Source organism: Arctopsyche grandis, chromosome 3 (genome assembly GCF_051622035.1).
Source record: "Arctopsyche grandis isolate Sample6627 chromosome 3, ASM5162203v2, whole genome shotgun sequence".
Taxonomy (NCBI): domain Eukaryota; kingdom Metazoa; phylum Arthropoda; class Insecta; order Trichoptera; family Hydropsychidae; genus Arctopsyche; species Arctopsyche grandis.
In genome coordinates this window covers 17,729,725-17,751,886 of record NC_135357.1, presented here as the reverse complement: position 1 = coordinate 17,751,886, position 22,162 = coordinate 17,729,725, and the positions used below count along the sequence as shown (strand labels likewise).

At 32.6% G+C, this 22,162-nt stretch overlaps 4 protein-coding genes across 5 annotated transcripts; 2 read left to right on the top strand and 2 right to left on the bottom strand.

The window, feature by feature from the left end:
* Window positions 1–1,237: 1,237 nt before the first annotated feature.
* LOC143909735 (uncharacterized protein CG5902) lies at window positions 1,238–4,953 on the top strand. The gene is made up of 4 exons (XM_077427871.1): window positions 1,238–1,629; window positions 2,919–3,004; window positions 3,104–3,334; window positions 3,405–4,953. The coding sequence occupies exons 1-4, from the start codon at window positions 1,436–1,438 to the stop codon at window positions 3,557–3,559; spliced, it is 666 nt and encodes a 221-aa protein (XP_077283997.1). The 5' UTR covers window positions 1,238–1,435; the 3' UTR covers window positions 3,560–4,953.
* Window positions 4,954–7,327: 2,374 nt separating this feature from the next.
* LOC143909736 (transmembrane protein 126) lies at window positions 7,328–9,552 on the bottom strand. The gene is made up of 4 exons (XM_077427872.1): window positions 9,126–9,552; window positions 8,834–9,005; window positions 8,631–8,759; window positions 7,328–8,558 (listed from the first exon to the last, which is right to left on the bottom strand). The coding sequence occupies exons 1-4, from the start codon at window positions 9,236–9,238 to the stop codon at window positions 8,331–8,333; spliced, it is 642 nt and encodes a 213-aa protein (XP_077283998.1). The 5' UTR covers window positions 9,239–9,552; the 3' UTR covers window positions 7,328–8,330.
* A 290-nt stretch (window positions 9,553–9,842) lies between these two features.
* Window positions 9,843–12,733, top strand: Cog8 (conserved oligomeric Golgi complex subunit 8). The gene is made up of 7 exons (XM_077427870.1): window positions 9,843–10,012; window positions 10,133–10,439; window positions 10,518–10,683; window positions 11,179–11,274; window positions 11,366–11,567; window positions 11,646–11,806; window positions 11,875–12,733. Exons 1-7 carry the CDS (start codon window positions 9,958–9,960, stop codon window positions 12,571–12,573), a joined length of 1,686 nt encoding a protein of 561 aa, XP_077283996.1. The 5' UTR covers window positions 9,843–9,957; the 3' UTR covers window positions 12,574–12,733.
* On the bottom strand, window positions 12,622–19,621 carry rad50 (DNA repair protein rad50). Of its 2 annotated transcripts, none has more exons than XM_077427862.1 (23): window positions 19,547–19,621; window positions 19,193–19,466; window positions 18,761–18,941; window positions 18,449–18,634; window positions 18,151–18,364; window positions 17,985–18,076; window positions 17,014–17,223; window positions 16,625–16,794; window positions 16,410–16,558; window positions 16,227–16,341; window positions 15,889–16,128; window positions 15,656–15,814; window positions 15,454–15,570; window positions 15,169–15,366; window positions 14,906–15,052; window positions 14,568–14,783; window positions 14,310–14,470; window positions 13,990–14,224; window positions 13,699–13,908; window positions 13,423–13,619; window positions 13,242–13,352; window positions 13,046–13,162; window positions 12,622–12,960 (listed from the first exon to the last, which is right to left on the bottom strand). In XM_077427862.1, the coding sequence occupies exons 2-23, from the start codon at window positions 19,448–19,450 to the stop codon at window positions 12,714–12,716; spliced, it is 3,930 nt and encodes a 1,309-aa protein (XP_077283988.1). In that variant the 5' UTR covers window positions 19,451–19,466; window positions 19,547–19,621; the 3' UTR covers window positions 12,622–12,713. The 2 variants fall into 2 exon arrangements, with proteins under 2 accessions (XP_077283988.1, XP_077283989.1); XM_077427863.1 differs by having other exon boundaries at window positions 19,553–19,618.
* Window positions 19,622–22,162: the final 2,541 nt, after the last annotated feature.

Here is a 22,162-nt window from a genome sequence, read left to right as displayed (position 1 = left end):
CGGGGTACATGTATGTTGACCGTATCCCGGCCTAACGAAACACTGTTGTGCTAGTTTTATAAAGTTTTATTGTTTGCCTATGGTTGTACAAAGGTATGGTATTTGTGGGCAAAAGTATGTCGTTCAGCGGTCTCTGGATATGGTAGAGTGTCGCTGGCTCGGCATTCAGCTATGTTCAGCAAGTCTCTGGATACGGCAGTGTGTTGCTGGCTCGTTGTTCGGCTATGTTCCGCAAGTCGCTGGATATGGTAGAGTGTTGCTGGCTCGGCATTCGGCTATGTTCAGCAAGTCTCTGGATACGGCAGTGTGTTGCTGGCTCGTCCGGCTGGTTGATCTTCCAAGTCCGCGTAGTGTAGTGGTGGCTGGTCAGGAGCTGTATGTCGACGCTTGCTGCTGTGGGTCGACTGGTGTCGTTTGGGTTGTACCTCCTTTTATAGTGTTTCTGGAATCGCCTGACCGATGGTGGTGGTTTGTTGATGCGTAAGAAAGGAATGCACTTTTGTCGAGGCGTAGAATTTTCTGGAACGATTGATGGAAGTGGTTGTTGATGCGTAAGCGCATGTGGTTGTTGATGCGTGAACGAGGAATGCACTTTTGTCGAGGCGTAGAATTTTCTGGAATGATTGGCGCCGTTCCGCTCGATGTGGTTTAATGGTGGCGGCGTGTTTCGACCGTTTTGGTTCCACTCGACTGGTAGGGGCGTTCCGCTTGAGTTTAATATAATGACTGCAGGTGTACGACGTCTGGTTTTCGGGAATGTAGTTTGTTGTTGCGGAATATTCTCGAATGTTTCGATGACGATGACGACGACGAGATTCCTACAAGAGAAACAGGCTTTTCCTCCCGTATTCTGCTTGCGCACATTAATACGGGAGGAAAACCCTGTTCCTCTTTGTTCCTGTTGTATCCTGCTCGCGCAAATTAAGTGAGTATGTACCGTTTACCATGCACCCTTTTTTATCTTTCGACTTAAGATCTTTCGATTTTCTATCTTTGCCTTCCGATATTTGTATTTTCTGTAATTTAACATTCTGGCTCGTCACGTAGACCCCATTTGAGGGAAATAGGTGATATCATCGACCTAGTTTCGTATGGTGCAAGTCGTGCTATATCCCTACAATACAGTGGCCAACAATTGTAATGCTTGCCCTTCATTAGTATTTATTATTTTGAAAGTTGACTAACTCTCAGATCAGCTGATAGCGACATTTGGCGGATACGTCTTGCGAGTGGCAGCAGTGCGAGTGTCGGTGTGGGTGCGGGTGTGGGGGTGGGGGTGGGGAAGGCTGCGGCTGCGGCTGCGGGAGTCGTCGGCGGGTCGGGGCCAGGCGAGGGTGGGTGTTGGTGTGGGCGTGCGCGAGAAGGAGCAGAAGTGGGGAGACCAGAGATAGTAGAGCTGGCAGATAGCAGATAGCAGATAGCAGATAGCAGAGAGATGGCCGTGACCGTGGCGTGCTGCGGCAGCAAGAGACGAGCGCGGGGCGAAGGGGGAAGGGGTGGGGGTGGGGGAGGGGGTCGAGGCTCCCCGGTGGCCTGCCGCGACATGTGCTACTTCTGCTTCGACGTCCTCAACACCCACCTGCACTGCCTCGACCAGCCCACTGCACCCAATTTCACCGACGATGAGTTGTCAGTATCCTATCTCTCTCACACACTCACACGCACACGCACACGCACACAAAGAACTCTTTGTTCAATTTGTAAATGCCATCCCGACTCACCCACCAGTCGATCCATGAAAGCGGGACTGGTTTTGTCTTAACTTTCTGCTATCTTTTACGCCATCTAGTGGTTTCATTTTTACAAAAACACCATAGTACTTGTCTGTGTTAAGGTCGTTGACCATTTGGAATGTCAAGTTCAAATGTGAAAATTGCTGGATATCTTTTCGATGATTCGCTACTAACTGTTAGCAATATATTAATTCACCTGCAGCTATTTTTTCTACCTCAATTGACTAAAGTAAAATTTTCATATTCTGGTCAATAGAAAAGTTGGTATCAAATTTTGGCTTACTTTTATAGTACTAAATTATTCATTCTTATTATTGTTTTTTTTTCTCAATTAATAAGCTCTTAAGTGAGTATGAAAATTTTGTCTTTGAAATTGCATTGTGCAAATTTTATTAATTTATTTATTTATACGGTCAAAAAAATGACCATTCTACATAAAGAAAAAATACAAATAAAGTTCGTAATAATTAAACACCGGATAGTCACAGTACTTTTTTTAGGAATCGGGGCGGTTTTGTTCTATTTACAAAGCTAGAGTCCAAAAAAAAAAAACGTTCGGCGAACCTTTAACAATGCAATGAACAATACACAGCACCCTCTGGGTCCGGTTTTTTCAAGACGGCACCTTGATTATCCGGCCTTTAGTAATAATACTTAGGACAGACTCGACAGCTAGCTTGTTCTTCTTTGTTCATCGGTTTCATATATGTAAGCGAGAAGAGGCACTGTGCATTCAATTGTGATTAGAAATAGCAAATATAACTTATTAGTGAAGTAAAAATATATATGAGAGGTAATGCGAGCCTATAATGCAAATTTTATAAGATATAATGTGAAAACGATGAATTTATAGGCGTTTAAACAATTAAAATCTGACAAGACGAGTGGCTGGCAGAAAGTTAAACACATAAGCTATCAAACGTCACCGTCTTCAAAAATTTTGCAAACTTAGACGTGTTTATTACGATTATTTCTCACTATCGAACTATCAAAATCAATTGAAATTTCCATCGTTGACCAAACCGCGCATAATGGCAAAGTTTCAAAACAATCGGAAGGTTGTAGGAATTTCAACTCAACCGTTTGCGAAGTGAAACATAAAAGAGCGTTGTGAAAAAAACAAATTGAGCAATCTTCGGCGAATTTGTATTCTTTGTATTAATTTCAAATATTTATTTGTTCCAGTCCTCTTTTTGTCACCTGGAAAATTGGAAAAGACCATCGACTTCGCGGTTGTATTGGAACGTTCAATGCACTACGACTTCACTCTGGTAAATTTAGTTTTGACTTTTTATAATTAAAATTTGATCTAAATAACTTTTTCTTTCAGTCGACTGAATTATATAACGTAATGATTTATGTTGAAACAGGTTTACGTGAATATGCTATAACTAGCGCTTTGAAAGATTCACGATTTCCACCGATTACCAGAGATGAAGTTCCAAGACTGACAGTGTCCGTTTCGATCCTACAAAATTTCGAAGAAGCGGAACATTATTTAGATTGGGAACTCGGAATACATGGCATTCGTATTGAATTTATAAATGAAAAAGGAACACGACGCACCGCTACGTATTTGCCAGAAGTTGCAACCGAACAAGGTTATTATCGTTGAATCACTTTTGATATATACATATATATATATTATTTTAATTTTTATTATAATTATAGGCTGGGACCAAGTACAGACAATAGACTCGCTACTACGCAAAGGTGGTTACAAGGCTCACATTACATCTGAAATGCGTCGGAGTATTAAATTAACTCGATATCAGTCGGAAGAAGTAACTGCAACTTATCAAGAATACATGGGGCAGAAGTGCTAGCACTACGCCCCGGCTGGGTTGGCCGCTTCTTGCCGCCCTTATTACCCGCCTTTGCCGACAGCTTCTATCACACCGCATATAAAAAATTCTCATTTGTATTCCGATTTACAAATGACATCTTCCAGTGTGAATGTGAACTATAACGCTAGAAAAGTATGCAGGGTAAATGACAAGAATGTTTCTGATACATCCGAGCAATGTGCTCCTCAAGAGAGTACTCTTTGTAGTGGAGAAAATCAACACGCAATCGCAATTAACACCAATCGACTAGATTATTTCAATAATGGAAATAATTCGATCAATTTTCACAATAAAAACAGTATTCACTCAAGATTTACTTCATATAGACACGACTCGAACACTTCAACTATCTCGTGTTTTAAAAATTTTGACGATAGAAATTCTAGAGTACCTTTACATCCTACTCAGTTTGTTCAATTATCTGATGCAAACCCGAAAAAATATTTGTGTGAGTTGACACCATGCTTGAACAAATCTCCGTGTAGTTATGGGTTCGATCCTTCAGTTCGGCCTGTGTATTATCCACCAATATCGCACAGTGTTCCTGTGGTATCGCATAATGGTTTCGGACAAACATTTTATCCAAACAAGGTAGCTTATCACACAACACCGTTCTTTAATTTATCATTCCCCGAAGTATTCCGCGGGACGCTGCAATGACTGAATCGTGAGAAATATTCTTGGTATCTATTAAATTGTGAATTTAATAATAACATTGTAAACTAAGACTTAATTATTTTAAGGGATGCATTGATGCTTTCCACATATTATGCTTGTGATCAGTTTGAAATAAATGTGGTCTGTTTTGGATGTTTAAAGTAACGATTACGAGTTGTTTTTTATTGTGACCGTTTTGTTAGATTTCTGCAAATATGTGTTTGTGATTAAAATATTTAAAAAAAAACAACTGAAACAAATATTAATATTAATGATTAATACTAAGTATACCTGATGCCGACCGTGTGTTCATCTCTCCAAAAAGTATTGCAAATATCTTGGAGAAACAGGCGGTATTTGTGAAATCTACTTTTTGAGAGCTAAATTTTGATTTATACTTTTTTTTAAATTATTTAACAATGATCTCAGAAGAATAAAATTAACGCAAATGTGTAATTCATGTTTATTTTTAATAATTTTTCAGCATTTTTTTTCTTTCAAATACATATGCATTTTAAAACTAATGATAACTAATATAATATATTGTATAAACAAGATAAGTCATACTGCCCATTTATCATGTTTGATGTTTTTGCAAATTAAAATTAATCAAGTGAATCTACATATATAAAGTCAATGGTTTATGAAGAACTCTATAATAAATGAAATAGTTCAAATGCTTTTTATCAGGTTTAGAAATCTCAATAATATAAGTTAAAATTAATTACATGTTTTAATTTTTAACATTCTCATTATATAATAATATATTTTATATAATACTTCCACTCGGGCTTTAAACTTCCACACACTGGGGTTTTAGTTATATTAAAAAAAACTTATGCGCATCTCTTCCTGTTATAACATTCTATTCTGTGTATTAAATACATTTAGTCGCCACATCAGTGTGTGGAAAATTCATGTGTCAACATGTGGTGAAATGCAAAACCATATCCATTCAATATTTCTATATCTATTTAGGTATTTAGAATTTACGTATGTAATGAAATTAAATTCTCCTAAAATGAGAGCTGTCCTTCCGCTTTATCAATAAATAAATGGGAACTTTATTCTTATTCAGATTTGTTTTAAGACTAAATTGATGTCTCTTTATATCTATTCTGCCATTCTGAAGTAAGTCTATGTTTACTCTTCTCCTTTCTAGGACTGTTTGGAATGTGGGAGTGTAAGTACTATTGTTGCAAAATAGTATATACATACATACATATATGAAAGATATTTCTAAATCTAGTTTTAGTCAAACGTAAATTGGTGGTATTATATAAATGTATATATGTATCTACTATTTCTTTTTTGTTATATTTTGTTGACAAATTCTTAAATTTTTCTATGTATTATAGACATTTTCTATCTATAATATATAATAGTATTGTATCTGCCGTAGTGATTGTTTGTTCCAACCTACTATTTCTACATTAATTTAATTTTGCCAAAAGCATATATGATTTATTTGGGATAGGATCATGGTTTATTTTTCCGATTTTGTCACAGGGTTTTATTGCCGTAAAATATGTATTTAATCCGTTTACTTATGAAAATTTTTAGTGTAATTTCGAATAAACATTTGATTGCAAATGCATGTTTATTTTTCGTATTTTTTTATTTATAAACATTTATATTTTCCCATGATGCCATTACGGGTTGCCCCTGAGCGACACCTATGGTAATTAATCTTATACATATTTATAGATTGAAATTTTAAATTATGTTCAAATAGTGGGTATGATGGGGAACCGTTTCGACAATGAAATTGGATAAATTGGTAAACTTTGATAAGAAACCATCGACTTGGAGTCACAAATACCCAAGTCTGACCAGCAGCACCACAAAAATACTTGTAAATAAATTGTTTTTCAATCGAGGTCAACCCAGGGTTTGAACCTGGGAACCTCGGTTTCTATCACGTTTTAGATGCACAATTTTCACGATCGTCATCAAATTTATATTTTGTTAACTGGTAAAGTACGAATTAAGATAAATATCTACCTTTTGAAACAAAAGAAAATAATGTCTGAATGAGTATTTTATTTTACTTTTACATATTGTGACATTACAAACGCAGTTTATGCTTTTTTTTTTAAACTTCTTGGTTAACCAACCAAGATTTCTTTATTATTATTAAAACGTTATATTTATTTTATTGATATTAGATATATGTATACGAAAACTGCAAATTTAATCATGGAGTGATGAATTTAGAATGAGATACGTAGAATTGTTTCACTTTAACTTTGTTTCGCTGCTGATGTGTTGACTGATACTTTTGGAGTCTCGATTGTAATGACTGACTGTTACGTTCAAATGATTTCTTATCGATGTTTTGACCAAAGTCTGGCATTCCTATGTTATCTGAATATCCTCTTACGGGAATTTTTATAGTTTTTTTATACACGTACATGAGCGTGTGAAAAGTGCATTTGATATTGTGGGAACTAGAGTGATAAGCGAGGTACATAACAATATATGTACATACTTGTGAAAAGCCAAAGAAAATTGAAGTTTATTTATTTATTGGCAATTGGAAAATTTGCGATGGTGATAACTCAAATCATATTCGATTACAAAAAATTCGCATAATTTAGGCATATTATAAGTTGTAGTGGGTAGAAAGCCTTGTGTTAGCTCTGGTAATTGGACTATTCGTCACATTGGGGTGGTCACAAAGACAATTTTTGCCATGAAAATCGCGAATACACAATATTTGGCACTCAAGTTCTCGTTACTATGATAGTTATCGTTAGTATGATGGACTTTTCGGCTGCCAGATGTTATAGAGATTTTAGTGACTTTGTGACCAGTAATCACCGAACCGTTAGCTCTATAGTTATCTTGTAGCAACACTGATGTGTTCGTAAGAGTGGCTACACTGACGTATGCTTGAATGGCAGCACTGACCAACCAAGTCGTAATAAATGTGACCAGATGGTTGTTTCAATTATGATTATAAATTCGTACTACGAATGGACTTGATGTATTTATATGAGGTTTGGTGCAAACGATCGACAACGCCAGACAGATTGAACCACAGATTAACTGGATGGCTGCTTTAAACGCAATTCTCGACTTCACGAAAGATTGCACATCAGATGACGAGTAACCTTTCGATGTGCACAGATGCAATTATTAAAATGGTAATTATTAAAGTTGAGTTGGATCTTTCTGGCAAGTTTTTAATAATTTAATAAGGAAAAATTCGGAACTAGAGTATCAGAAGCACAGAAAGTATACAGGGAAGGTATGTCGGGACTTCGGGTAGATTTCGCTTTGTGTAAGTGCGAGCAGTGCGCACGCATAAGGTACACGTGTCGTTAATCTGTGGTTCAGTCTGTCTGGCGCTTGTCGATTTATATGACATTATTCACCAGAGATTTATTATTAACTATTTACGGTTCAACGTTTTTAAGAAAAGTAACCGTATACAGTTATCTAATCCAGAGCATCGTAACCTGAATGCCGCGGCATTTCACGCATCACGCGAGCGAGATGCGTGAAAAGGTTGCGATGCTCTGATCTAATCCACGTAATTTTTTTTTCACTTATCAGTATAAACCGGTAATGGGAGAAATTATTTACTGTTTACCGATTAATCGCAATATGCACCTAGTGGTAACCTTGTTTATTTTTTTTAATTGTGACCCTGATGGAAAATATCTCATAAAATGAGTAAATATGTATAGGTAGCCATCATATGAGTACAAGCGAAAATGATTAACGGACGAAGTGAAGCTAATATACACCTTATAAAAAAAAGCCAGTTTTTATCTGTATGTATCATTCAATTATAATATTCGTCTTTTTCTCTTATTCGCGCATCTGAATCACTGATTTAAAGCAATGAAACAACACATTTTTAACGTAATAAATGCTTTATTTTGTTCTACAGAATAACTTGCATCTGGTAGTTCCTAAATATCTGTTATATACCCCTCCTATAGTCCGGCTTGGGTCTGATAATCAGGTCTTTACTGTACTTATACACATAATAACTACAGAAATATTTTTCAGTTATTTCTCTACATTTTACTTGTTAAAATGATAAACGATTAAAATTTAAAGTAATATGACTGCCACACATTTACAAGTCAGAATTTAGCTCTCTTTCAACTTGATCTAATTTTTGAAGAATTGTATTGAAATTTTCAAATTCCATATAAGTTATAGCGACAGCAGGAATTAAATTGATCAATAAAAACAAAGGAATCTTCCTATAGAGAGGCTTAGATGTTTCCAAATGGAACTTCCACAATTTTTTGGTTTCAATGTTGATCATGGGAATTCTGCATGTATTGTAAGTGCTGGCAATCTGTAATTTAGATACATTTATAATACAGATATTCAATGATAAAATTAAATTTAAAAATAAAAATAATCTTACCATATAGCTGGTAACAGGTCCTAGCAATAATGGATATAAAGTTCCACAACCACAGTGAATGGCTATTGCTTTTACTTCTACGCAAACGGGGCATGCTTCTGTTTGAGTAATAATATTTGATGTAATCATCTGTAAATTTTTATCAATGTTTAAAAGTACATATTTCAAGAGTTGACGCAATATGATAATATTTCAAAGATAACCTGTTTGTGCATGATGAATGATGACAATGTTGGCACTAATACCATAGGTAAATAGGAGGAGGTATATCCAATAGTACCTATTTTTAATTTTTTCCTATAATACCAATTGGTATAAAATCCAGTAACCAAGCTAGATAAACCAGCTACTACGCAACCAAAACGAATCGCCCACCTACAACACGTACAATTTGCAATAAATTTATAATTTTTTGAAAAATAAACTATAAATATTACATAATAAAAGTTTGATACGAGTTAAATATAATCATTTAACTCGATCAGAATTAATTACACGTCCGACTTGGGTATCCATTCGTTGATTAAACCCCATTGTCTCATAATAGCTTCTTGTTTAGAAACTATAATAGCGTCTTTTGGAGCCTCACTGGAGCGCATATAAGACATGTTGCAATTTTATATTTTATCAATAGCTATTAGCGGAAATTGAAATTGAAAATTTAATTATGAGCATTTGTCTATTTTCTGTTCGATTTTAATCTATCTTCAGCCGCAGCACTCGAGGAATTACTGAAAACCATAACCTCTAATACCGACATGACATTCGCTCTGACGACTAATATTACGGCCATTTCCTAAAATTAAAAATATTAAAAGTTTTCTAAAAAGTTAAATGCTGGAAGATCTAAATGAGTCTCTCGTGATAATTGTGGATTAAAATATTAGTCTAGGTATACTTTACAATTCTGAATTGTAATGGCGCATCTAAGGGGGGGGGGGGGGGTTACAAAAGGTCTTGCTGCCCCCCCTTTTCTCCTGCAAAACAAGAAGAAAATAAATAATAAAAATGGAGATATTCAAGAGCTTTGTAATTAAGGAAAATTAAGATTTAACTCTAAAATAATCTTTTTATGGGCATTTATTGAATTCAAAAAAGACCAATGCGTTTAACCCCCACCCCTATTAGATTGAATGTGTGTGTGTGTGGCACTAAAAATTGGAACTTATTTAAATATGTAAGTGTCTTTATAATAATTGACAATCATTACGTAGATTTGAATTGGTAGTGGTACACAAATTAAGCATTGAGACCAAACCGTAAATTTGACAGCTGTCAGAAAGTGCACTGTTGGCTGCAAAATCTATTTGTCGTTCGATATTTTAAAATGGATTCAAAATTTGGAACTATACTTAAAATAATATCTCCCGAGTCTTCTGATGGTATATTTGTGTTTTATTTATTTATAAAATAAGTTTTCGAAACATATCTTTGCATTCTTGTTGATTCATTTAATTGAATTTTGTACTTTATGCTTTCTTAATTATTTATTTATATTGCAGAAATTTCTGAAGACGATCCAGAAGTATGTGAATATTTGTTAAAACTTGGAAATATGACATTTGAACAAATCTTGGCTGAACCCGCTGTTCTAAATGATGAGATGAAAGCATTGACTGAGCAAACGCAAGAGTTGGCTTTAACTAATTATAGAACATTTGTCGAAACTGCAGAATGCTCGAACAAGATTTTGGAAGATTTCAAAAAATCAAAAACAGCATTGAATGAACTGTTAGAAAAGATACCAAAATTCACAGCTGAATGCGAAAGATTGTCATCATTATCTAACGACATTATGAAGGAAAGACGGTGTGACAATAGTTCTATACATGTTCATGAATTATTCCGAATTTCAATTATTACACTTCAGTATTTTTTATGTTTTAGAATTTATGACCAAATAAAAGATCAAAATGAACAAGTACTGGAAATTATAGAATTGCCAAATCAAATGCAAGCAGCCCTTAACTGTGCCGATTATGAAAAAGCTTTCGATCTTTTTACACATATTCATAATCTGTCACAGAAATACAGTGATTTAGCTCAAATTCAAGTATGTTTGGAGAAATGTACTTAATAATATTATTCAATATTGTTGCGTAAGGGCGGGTGGAGGATCCAAATGAAAGGCTAAAGTCGCTTCACAGCATTTATTAATTGATTAAGGAGGTCCACGCGCAGCCAGCGCTCGTTCCAGAATGATCCACCATGCCAAGTTTACTTCTTATTAAAAGACAGGTTGCTCACTGTAGCGTCTTCGACCCGTTTGTTTACCGATTGTTTAAGTCACGTACGGTCTCACGATCTCAGGCACGAACCGTGAGACCGTATTCTGGGAACTGCCGGGGATGCTGCTCGGCCTAATTTCGGGGTCTACATTGTCCACTTCCGAATGCACTTTAGGCGGCATATAACCTCCGAATGCAATTAACCTGTGGCTCCTCTTTGCCCACGCTACAATATCTATTCGAAAGCGCAATCTTATAAGCATTTTCAAGCTATGATTATATTCCTCAATGAGAATGTATTGTACATATTGTAATTACAGAATACATCTGCGGAAGTTACAAAACTGTGGTTCGAAACTCTTCTTCATCTCTTCAATCAATTAAGATATGATTTGCCACTACCACAATGTCTTCAAGTATTTAAATTAACACATATAAAATATTTTTTCCAACTAAATACTATATTATCGAATTTTTTATATTTTCTAAATTTCACGAATTTTGTAGGTTTTAGGTTATTTAAGAAGAGCCAATGTGGTATACGAGTCAACAGTTGACGAGGCAAATACCGGTTTACGAGAATATGAAAATAATATGCATTATAAGTATAATAAATTGCGCAATATAAGTGATGGATTGCAGCTTCACTTTTTGAAAGCTAGAGGTAATTGGTTTGACAATACTTTGACAGAGGCTGCCTATGATGAAAGTAAGTTTTATAATTTTTTGGCCTTGTATAATTTTTATTTTTATTTCCGATCGATCATGTTTTATTTGTAATTTATAGATGAAAAGCACTTGCGGAAGATTGTAGAATTACACAGAATACACCTATTTAATATTTTAACCCAACACAAAGCCATATTTTTATCCGATATCCAAGGATCCAAACATAAAGGTGATGATTTAAACGGAATAGCTGCTCTTTCTTGCTGGCTGAAGGAAAAAGTATGTGACACATTTCAAGTAATCAAAATCAAATATGAACGTGAAGTATTAAATGAATTTGTTTTTAGGTCGATCGCTTGTTATCTACTTTGGAAAAAAATGTGGGGCAAGAAGATGAAGCGTCATTCGAGCCTCTATTCAATCAATGCATGTATCTTTGTCTGTCATTTGGTCGAGTCGGGGCGGATATGCGTGGTGTTATTGCTCCTCTCTTCCGTAATATTATTGCAAACGACTTTTCAAAAGCTCTTTATAAAGCCGACATGCACTTTGAATCGGAGATGAAATCTTACAAAGCTTTAAATCAGTCAAAGATAGCTAGAAAAAATTTGGCCGATTCAGATCAACATCAGAATAGTCCGCCTGAAAGTATATTAGATTTTTATCCTCTGGGAGAATATTGCAATAGTATACTGTGCGCCATGAATACACTGAGAGTTACCGCACCATTGTGTTTGGCAACTAAGATTTTGAATGAAATTTCACAATCGTTAAAAAATGTGGTACGGGCGTTAGTAGGGTATTACAATAGGGAGCAACAAGGTTTTTCTCAAGCTGAAAGAGAACATTTAGTTTTATGTTGTAACCTACTGACGGAAGAATTAATACCATATTTTCAAAAATGTTTTTATCAAATATTCCCTCCAATGTCTATAGCAGATCAGTTGGGTGTGTCGGCAGCTACTTTGCAGGATGAAAACTTATTTACTATAAATGTCGAAAACATTTCTTCACCCCTAGTAGAAATTTTGAATTCACTAAAATAATTATGATAGTTTTGCTTCGGCGTTCACAATTAATCAAAACAAAAAGAAAACATGTGTATTACATTTTAATTTTAGGTATTAATAAACAGCCTTATGCAATTTTTTTTATAAAAGTATTTCATATACATAAAAAAAACTCATTAAGGCATTCTTTCTTTTGATATCCTAGACTTTCCTTCCTGATTCCTCGTTACCCTATAGTAGTGGGTGAGTTTATCAATACTTCCCAGAGATGTTAAAAATTCTGAATCGTGCGTTATGATTATAAACAAGAAGTTGTTTTGTTTCATTCGTGTCATAACCATCTCTTTCAAAGCACTGCACAGACTGGCAATGTTTTCGCGATCCAAATTTGTGGTTGGCTCGTCGAGTGCAAGAACACCAAACCTGTAACAATATTGAACACATATATTTTAATTTTGAATTGCATAATCCATAATATAATATATATAATGTATACATATATTATTACCTGTTACTGAAACTTTCAGCCAAAGCCATACGTATAATCAAACAGGCCAAAACTTTTTGACCCGCACTGCATCTACCTCTCATATCAATTTCTACATCGTTTCTATGCTGAACCACTCTAATTTGAATTTAAATTAATTTTATTTTTAAAGGTAATGTGTCGAATGTTGAATTATTATATTTAAAATTATTCATACCTGTAATCATACACTCTTCTATTTCCAGTTGTTGTATTTGAAGTACTTTCATCAGTTTTTATTTCTATATAATCAATGTCGTTTCCTCTGTATATATTTCGCCACATGTCCCTGAAGAGAAATCATGAAGTAAAAGTAAAAGTCAAAGATCGACTACTAATTTATTATAAAGATTAACAACCTAATGCTGGAATTGATCTTTTTCATTTTGTCTTTGTGATATTTCATCAGACAGCAATCCATAGCAAAAGCATAGTCTTTAATATCTTTTTCTGCAGATTTTAACAGTTGCAATTCATAGAATTTCTTGCGATATTTTTCATTGACATTTTTATATTGAGTTTGCATCAGTTCCATTTTTGTTTGCTTTACAGACTCCTACAAATTAACATATGTATTGAATCTAATGCGTATATATATATGTATGATATTCATATCATGTAAAATTAGAAAATACCTGTAATTGTTTAATTTCTCCTTCTGTGCTAGCCTTATCGAGCATGGCAGTATTCTCCGAACGTAGAAGTTTTTCTTTTTCAGCTGTTAATGCTCTATGATTCAGTTCACCCATTTTGTCTTCAAATTTTCGAATCTGTTCCTCAAGACTCAGTTGTTCCTTTTCACATTTTTTAAGATTCAAGTTATCTTCCAAATCCCGTTTATTAATCTAAATACAAAGAACAGACACAAAGGATGCATCAAATTTATAAAATTGTATAATAACCACAAGAAGAATAGTAAGAATTACTTTTTGATTTGAAATATCATTCTTAATTTGATCAATGTTATTTGTCTCATTTTTAATTTTAATAACAATTTCTTCCTTCTCTCTGTGCAAATTTTCGAGAACTTCCTTTAACAGTTTCAATTCTTCCAATATATTTTTAGATTTATGATCATCTATTTCTTTATTGAATCCAAGAATGGTATTAAACATTTTATCGAGTTCATTGACGCGTTTTCGTTGTTTATCAATATTAGCACTAAAATTGCAACATGAAATAAGTAAAAATTATTATAAATTATTCATTTATGGAGAAAACCGAAGTTTATTAAAATGATCACAACCGTGTATCCTTTATTGTGTTCTTTTTCTTTTGTTCGGCGTTTACTAAATCATTTTTCAAACTTGCAGAGGATTCATTCAAAGAATCTATTTCCAATTGCAATTTTGTTTTTGTGTCCATTATTTCATCATATCTGGTTTGAAGTGAACAAAGTTCTTGAACCTGTTGAGATTTTATATTTAAAAAGTAAGAAGAAGTTAGTAATAAACTACAAACAATATTTTTAATATATTAAAAATAAAATGGTGTATTTTAAAACCATGGCTTGTGCTTGTAAATATTCTTCTTTGGCGCGGTTTTTCTTTTCCCTAGCAATATTGAGTTTTTCATCGTGCTTTTTCAATTTTATTTGATTTGATTTCATAGATAATCGTAATTGAGATATCTTCTGTTTCAAATCATTTTGTTTGGTGTTTGCTTCTTCTAAAGTCATGTCTATATCTGTAGACCCCAGCTGAAGTTCTAACTTACCAATCTAAAAAGGTTTGAAAACATTGAATGCTCGATTAAAAAACTGTACACTTGCATTATTTTTGTATAATGCAATTTAGTAAAACTAGAAATATCTATATATGTATGTATATAAGAATTACATACTTCTGATTTCATTGTTGATATTTCTTGTCCTAGTTGATCTAATAAAGGCATGTCTGGGAGTAAAGATTCGACCAGCGATAGTTTGTTTTCTGGATCCATCATGGACATCATGAGTTCTTCAACAATATCTCGAGCCAATTGAATATCCTAAACAATATATATATATATATATATATATATATATATATATATATATATATATATATATTTTTTTTTTTAAACTATTGTCTTAAAATTTAAGTCATCATGAAAGGACAAATTACCGTGTCGGTTTTTTCTAGTTTTTTTTCCAACGAGGGTATATCTTCATTTTTTAATTGTTTAATTTTTGTACTGAGGGGTCGCAAGCTAACAAGTTGGTCTCTTTCTGAGACAAGTTTCGAGAGTCGATCCAAAACAGATTCTAAATTTTTCGGAACATTTCGAATTTTATCTTGCAACTCATCAATCAATTCTGAAACCTTTATAAGCGGCAAACAACAAATAAGCACACTATCATTTTTATACAATATTTCTTAAGTTGCAATTATCAATGTATATATACTAACATCTTTTTGTCCTTCAAAACCCCTATGACATAAAGGGCAACATGGTGATTCATCTTTGAGTTTATCTATAAATCTTTTTATGACAAACTCAGATGAAGATAATTCTAATTTTTGATCCTGAAAATAAAAAGTAAATATTATATACGTTTGAATAACTATTGTTGAAATTTTCATATTATAATTTACATATATAAAGGTATACTTGAAATTTATTGATATCAGCGTCAATTTTTGTAAGTGTATTTTCAAGGCTGGATGTTTTACAATACTTATAAAGTTCTTCTTCTCCATGTGACAGATCTTTTTTCTTTTGATCTAGTTCATTTTTTTGATGAACTCGTCCAGCTTCTAAAGATGCTATCTAGAATATATAAAGTTTTTTTGATTTTATATATGCGAATACGAACGTACTTTATCAGATAATGTAATTAATACCTCATGCTGTTTTTTCTTAAGTTGTTTATTAAAATTATCAACTTCACTTTTTAAATTATTTTGACATTCTTTGAATACTATTTTATATTTTTTATCAGGAATGTTGCTTCCAATTAATTCAATCATAGCATCTTTGTTCTTATTTTTAATACGGTTAAAATCTTTTTGCTTTGAAATGAGCGACTCGCTCTGAATACCAATTTCTGTTCTTTTAGTATTTTGAGTTTGTAATACGCTTATCTAGAAAATAATGGAAATAAAAATATAATATACACACATATTTATGACTTATATATTATATGTTCAATATTAATAATGAAATGCAAAAATGAATTTACAGTTTTGTCTAAATCTTCTAAATTGAATTCCAGTTTACTGATCTGAGATTCTTCATTACTTATTACTGATTCACATTCAACAACATTAAATTCTTTAGAGATGTCTTGAAAGTTCCTAGAATTGAGGTGATATTAAATTTGGTAAATATGACAAGTTTAAATAAAAAAAAACTTATATTTTACTTGTCACATGAATCCATCCGTTCTTTCATATTCTCCAGCTTTGATTTGGATACATTAGCATTAGATATGTCAATTTCCAATTTTTTCGCTTGTGTATTTGTGTTGTTATATTCTTTTTTTCTGCCAAGTATTGTTTCATTGTGTCTCGTCTGTGAATATCATACAATTTAATAATAGGAACTTATATTTTAATATGTGTAAAAAATCAAACATACAAGTATATCTCGACAGTTGTCAACATCTTTCTGTAATTGCCTTTCTTCTACATCAGCATTTGTCATGGATTCCTTCAGTCCAGTTTGTAAATTATTTAAATTCTTTCGAACAGATTCAGTGAGAAAATCGGCATCAGAATCTTCTTCAATTTTATCAGGAGTGGTTATTTCTAAAACAAAAACAAAAACAACTAATATGTATTTTTCATATGTATGCATAAGTTACAGATCTAGTAACTGAAATTCAATCATATATCAGCGGTTGATGGACTCATTTCTCCAGGATTCAAGTTATCATATTTTAAATGTTTTCAGAAATGGACACGTAAACGCTAATAACATTTTTATATGAGTATATTAATCACAAAAAATAAACGCATATAGTTTACCTGCGAATTTCGCAACACGAAGTAATTGTTCATTTCTCGTTGATGTTTTTTCTTGGTTCTGTCCTTCCAAAGTGAAGAGTTCACTTTTCTTCATATCGTTCACAGATATTTTCTTGTTTATGTTTATTTCATTTTTTTTATATTTCTCCAAATTTTCGTAGGCATTGTTCAGAGTTGCTTCTCTTTTGGTTAAGTTTACCAGAAAAGATTCTAAAATTTAAATAACGAAAATCTAAATTTATACGTATTAAGTTCTAGACGTTCGTACTTTCAACTGTATTGCAATTTCTAATGTATTTTGTAAAATGTATGTATGTATGTATGTACATATACATACAGTGAGCGACAAAAAAAAAAGCTGCATTTGCGTTTTTCTATGAAATTTGATTTTACTCTTATATATAGCGATATTCTCAGGACAAAAAATTATTAAACGATGATAAGGATCATAATGATATGAAAAAACAGTACAAACTATGAATTTTTACTACGTGTTTATTGAAATATTGAAATTATTTGCGAAATGTATAAAAATGGGAAAAAACGTGTTGGCTGCATTTTGGTCGTATTTCACTTGTTTTGAAGCAAATATCTAGATTTGGTCGATTATTTTGGGGACCATTAAGCCAATTAATACATGTAATATGGCCCAAGTATTAATGAAAATGTAACTGGTATATATTGGCTGCATTCTGTTTATTGAAGTGTTCCCGTTTCCCGTTTTTGGGCGAGTTTTTTACAGAAACCGAAACAGAAACAGAAACCATCGCGGGCATGCACATAATAACTCATGTAAGTTTTATCGCAATCTTTATTTCAAAGTTGAATGGTATAGGAACGCATATGACAAAGACAAACAATGATATTTATATATATGTACATACATATTCACATTATGAGCTGAATTCATTTGTTAGTGAACTAAAATTATTTCATTAATTGCAATAGATAATTAGAATTCATATTTTTACCGATTTCACTCCGTAACATTCCTTCTGATCCAGTATACACGATTTTAATAATATTTTTCAGTTCAGTTTGTCGCTTTATGCAATTTTTTAACCTTGAATTACAAATGAATGTTAATACAGTTAATATTTATTTTGTATAGCTTACAAAATTTAAAAATTTATATACCCAGCTTTTGCCATTTCTTGTTCGGATTTGAATTTCACATAATTTTTTTCGATACTTTCTATTTCATTTAATCTTTTATATATAGGATCTAATGTTGTTTGGAGTTCACGAAGTTTATCTTGAGCATTTGAAATTTTTTCTTCGTAGCCAATCTGTTTCTGTTTCTTGTATTCAAATTCAGTCTTTTTTTCACTGCAAAATCTGACTTCTTGGTCTGCGAAATAAGTGGTCAATTTCATTAGATAGCACGCAATTTAAGAAATTCAATTCAATTAGAATTAAAATATAAAAACCGCACCCAAGAGTTTAATATCAATTGCATACTGTTTTCTCATTTTTTTGATGTATTCAAAGCATTTGTTATATTTTGTTGCATCAAATATAGCATCAAAACGTTCTTTTAACTTTTTGCCTTCATCCAGGGGCCAATTGGAATCTTCTTGATGACAGAATATGACACTATTTAGAATCGCTTTCGACACACCTATAAATTTTTAAATTATATGCGGTTTTTAACTAAAAGTAACATTTTATATTCAAACAGAAAGTTTGTCACAGAATGGTAGTTGATAAAATATAACTATGCATTTGTCAGGTATAATAAACATACCAAGGATACTGGTGATTGTGTTATTTGTATCTCCACAACGACCACTAATTTCAACAATTTCACCATTTTCATTGTAGGTTTGGACGCAATGATCCAAACGTTGGAATTGCATTTTTTTTTGCTTCAATTGAGCTTGCATCGACCGTATCACGAGATATCTTGCATTGTTACTATCAGTGAACTGTAGTGATGGAATAAAATTAATTAATTTCAGAGGTAGTAGATACATATAAACACTACAAAATAATTCATAGATATGGAAATATATTTTCAATATTTGTCTCAACATACAGATCATAGTACGAGTTCATGAATACTTTTTGTACAATTTTTTGCCTTTACAATACTAGACATAATAATGTTTGTTGATTCATTTGGAGCATGTTTCATAATATATATATATATATACATAGTTATATTAATACAGTGTACCTCTAGCCGTATTTGAGCCCTAGTTTCTCTGTTACGGTGCAATGTGGGATCATGCACGAAGCTTCGTCCATGGTCTGCATTCGGTGGCAGTTCATCGCACAAGGCAAATTTGAGAGCTTCTAGCAGGGTAGTCTTTCCGCAGCCATTTTCTCCGAGGATCAGAGTAAGAGGACGACTGAAACCGACTCGTTGTCGGTCAGCTTCTTCGCAACCAAAACTGCGCACTCCACATAACGAAATTGCGCGCAGACTCGACATCTCGAACAGACGAAAGCTGTCAGATGAAAATTACCGTGGTAAGCTGTTGATAATTGGTAAAATAAAATGTAATTGAAAAGTAAATTCAAAACAAACCCGTACCGGCCGTCACGGCCACAAATGTCAAACACTTCTTGCTACGTTAAAAGGCGCGCTGTCTTTGAATTGGTCGAAATTTTATTTTTATTACGGCCATAGCATGTAAAAAAATATAGGTTTGGATTTACTCAAGGCGGAGTTTTTGCAATAATAAACAAGTCTATTACAGAACCAAGCATACTATCTATTTATAAATTACTAAAGTTTATCATCTTTTAAAAATGATATAAATTTAAATCACATTGTTTATCTCTTTTCAAAATTCTAAAGCCGCAACTCAATGATATACATATGGACGATAGGGGCAATCATCTCCTTCATGTATGGAAATGAAGTTTTGGCAAGCGGATAATTTAAAGAAGCTCCCAGATCTACCTCGATGTTTTCTCAATTTGTCAGCTTCCAATTTTTTCCTGTGAGGTCACATAGGTAGATCCAGGGAGATGGAGGGTGCCATGGGTGCGATGCCCCCTCCTTATCTGGACGAATTTAATTCCATATATACACATACATGTTTTAATTTATGACATTTAAATACATTATTTACAATAGTGTTTGTTTGAGATAAATATATTTTAGTTCTTTCTATTTTAATTTTACATGCACGATTGGACTAAGCACAGTGGCGAATCAAGTAAATAGGGGGCCCCAAGCGCATTCCAAATTTTGAGGCCCCCAAGAGTAAAAAATGCTATCATCGTTTTTTACCATGCTTTTCAGTATATGGTTTTTCATTAGAATTTAACAAAACCATATTTTTTTTATTTATTTATTATTTGTACTTTGAAACACTAGCAGTTTTTGAAATAAAATAGGTACTATTTTAAAATTCTATGTAAAATAGGTATTAATTTCATTTATTCTTGGTTTACGAACGTATTGTGGACAATGATAATAATTTGAAAGTTGTAAATTTTGGTAGCAAAGGACCATTTCGGGGCCCCCAAGATACGAAGGCCCTAAGCGCGCGCTTATTTTCATGTATGGTAAACCGCTGCTGACTAAGCATAACTAAACAAATTAAGGAAGTGACTTTTCATGCTACTATCTATGCAATAAACAAGTCCTTTAAAATTTAAAATTTAAATGCACCCCCAAAGAGCTGAATCGTTTATGACCCCCTTTTATAAATCTTGTACGACCTTTTGTTGAATAAAAAACCTTTATTACTTTAATTTTCGTTTTCTCAGAAAACAGATCTATTGCGTTATAAGAAGGTTGACTTGTATTTAAAAATGCATTTTTTTTTTCAAATTAAACCAAAATGATATTAGAGAGATCCATGCTTCAGTATGACTAGAAAAATAGTTTTCAAACAAATTTCAATTTAAATACTCTATTTAAAAAAGCATGATGTACCATATGTAGGTATGTATACTAATAATATTATTGACCACTACTAGGCGATACAAATCAATTAAACCCCATTTTTGAACAAACAATTTCGTGATATCCATGTAAACTTATTTATCGACTAATATAATACACTAGTTGTTTTACCCGGCTTCGCTCAGTGTTTGTAATATAAACAGCTTAAACATGGCGAATCTAATAGTAAGTATTCATTTGTTTTTTTATTAAATTTATTTGAATAAAAAAATATATATGTATATCGAATCGTCTCCATAGAAACTTTGATTTGTTTTCGATGTTACCAACCAACCTTACATACTTACGAAGTCTCTTTCGAAATTTTATATTAAATTTTCAAATATCGTAATAATAATAAATCATTCGTTCAATTTATTGTTATCATACTATTTTTTGAATGAGTTTTTGCTATTTTCCAGTTATTTTTCCGACAGTGTGAAAATGGCTCTATTGGCCAAATCATAAAACTACATATCATTTAATTGTGGTTTACAACGTGAACAAAATAAAAAACCGTAATTTTTTTCAATGCGCCACATTCTAAAGCCTTCGACTTGAAGTTTTTTTTAGAAATTACTGTGCTTTTTAATTCTATCAACAATTTTAATAATTATTTATATTTTCTACAAACAAAAAATAAGTAATAAGCAGATTGAATTAGTTTTATAAATTATGAAAATCTTTAAATATTTCATTCAAAAATCTTTTCAGTTGGATGCAAACCATCGTTTGTATTATTTCATCCCAAATTGATTATAAACTGACCTCTATTTATCATAACGAAACCACATCAAAATATCTACTAACAACGAGAGACGTATACATAAATGCATACAGTAGATCACGATCCGTAGCCAGAGGGGGCTATGTAGGTGACAGCCCTCTTTAAATATAGAAAATAAAAACCTTATAATAATACATATTTAGAAAAAAACAGAAAATCAAATTCACAAATTGATAAATGAAATATACCTTAATTTTCCGCCAATTCTTGGAAGGAAAAAAAGATTAAAAAGTATTCAGCCATAATTTCATAAATGCGAATAAATTTATTTGATACTCTTTGTGCCTTTGTGCCCGGTTTAGAAACCCTGCTTATATTTTTAAAATATATTTTTGCGGCCTTAGTTGAGAAACCCTGCTTGCGTAATATTTCAAGGCACAAAGAGTATCAAATAAATTTATTCGCATTTATGAAATTATCATGTAGATATGACCGACAATATCAATACAGTAATTATT

Coding starts and splice junctions, on each gene's coding strand:
- LOC143909735 (XM_077427871.1), top strand. CDS start 1,436: ATGGCCGTGACCGTGGCGTGCTGCGGCAGCAAGAGACGAGCGCGGGGC. Junction 3,005..3,103: donor TGCACTACGACTTCACTCTG/GTAAATTTAGTT, acceptor ATGTTGAAACAG/GTTTACGTGAATATGCTATA. Junction 3,335..3,404: donor AGAAGTTGCAACCGAACAAG/GTTATTATCGTT, acceptor TTATAATTATAG/GCTGGGACCAAGTACAGACA.
- LOC143909736 (XM_077427872.1), bottom strand. CDS start 9,238: ATGTCTTATATGCGCTCCAGTGAGGCTCCAAAAGACGCTATTATAGTT. Junction 9,006..9,125: donor TGGATACCCAAGTCGGACGT/GTAATTAATTCT, acceptor TACGTGTTGTAG/GTGGGCGATTCGTTTTGGTT. Junction 8,760..8,833: donor CATTCATCATGCACAAACAG/GTTATCTTTGAA, acceptor AAAAATTTACAG/ATGATTACATCAAATATTAT.
- Cog8 (XM_077427870.1), top strand. CDS start 9,958: ATGGATTCAAAATTTGGAACTATACTTAAAATAATATCTCCCGAGTCT. Junction 10,684..11,178: donor GTGATTTAGCTCAAATTCAA/GTATGTTTGGAG, acceptor TTGTAATTACAG/AATACATCTGCGGAAGTTAC. Junction 11,807..11,874: donor CTTGCTGGCTGAAGGAAAAA/GTATGTGACACA, acceptor ATTTGTTTTTAG/GTCGATCGCTTGTTATCTAC.
- rad50 (XM_077427862.1), bottom strand. CDS start 19,450: ATGTCGAGTCTGCGCGCAATTTCGTTATGTGGAGTGCGCAGTTTTGGT. Junction 15,367..15,453: donor GTTTTGAAGGACAAAAAGAT/GTTAGTATATAT, acceptor CCGCTTATAAAG/GTTTCAGAATTGATTGATGA. Junction 13,353..13,422: donor AAGATCAATTCCAGCATTAG/GTTGTTAATCTT, acceptor ATTTCTCTTCAG/GGACATGTGGCGAAATATAT.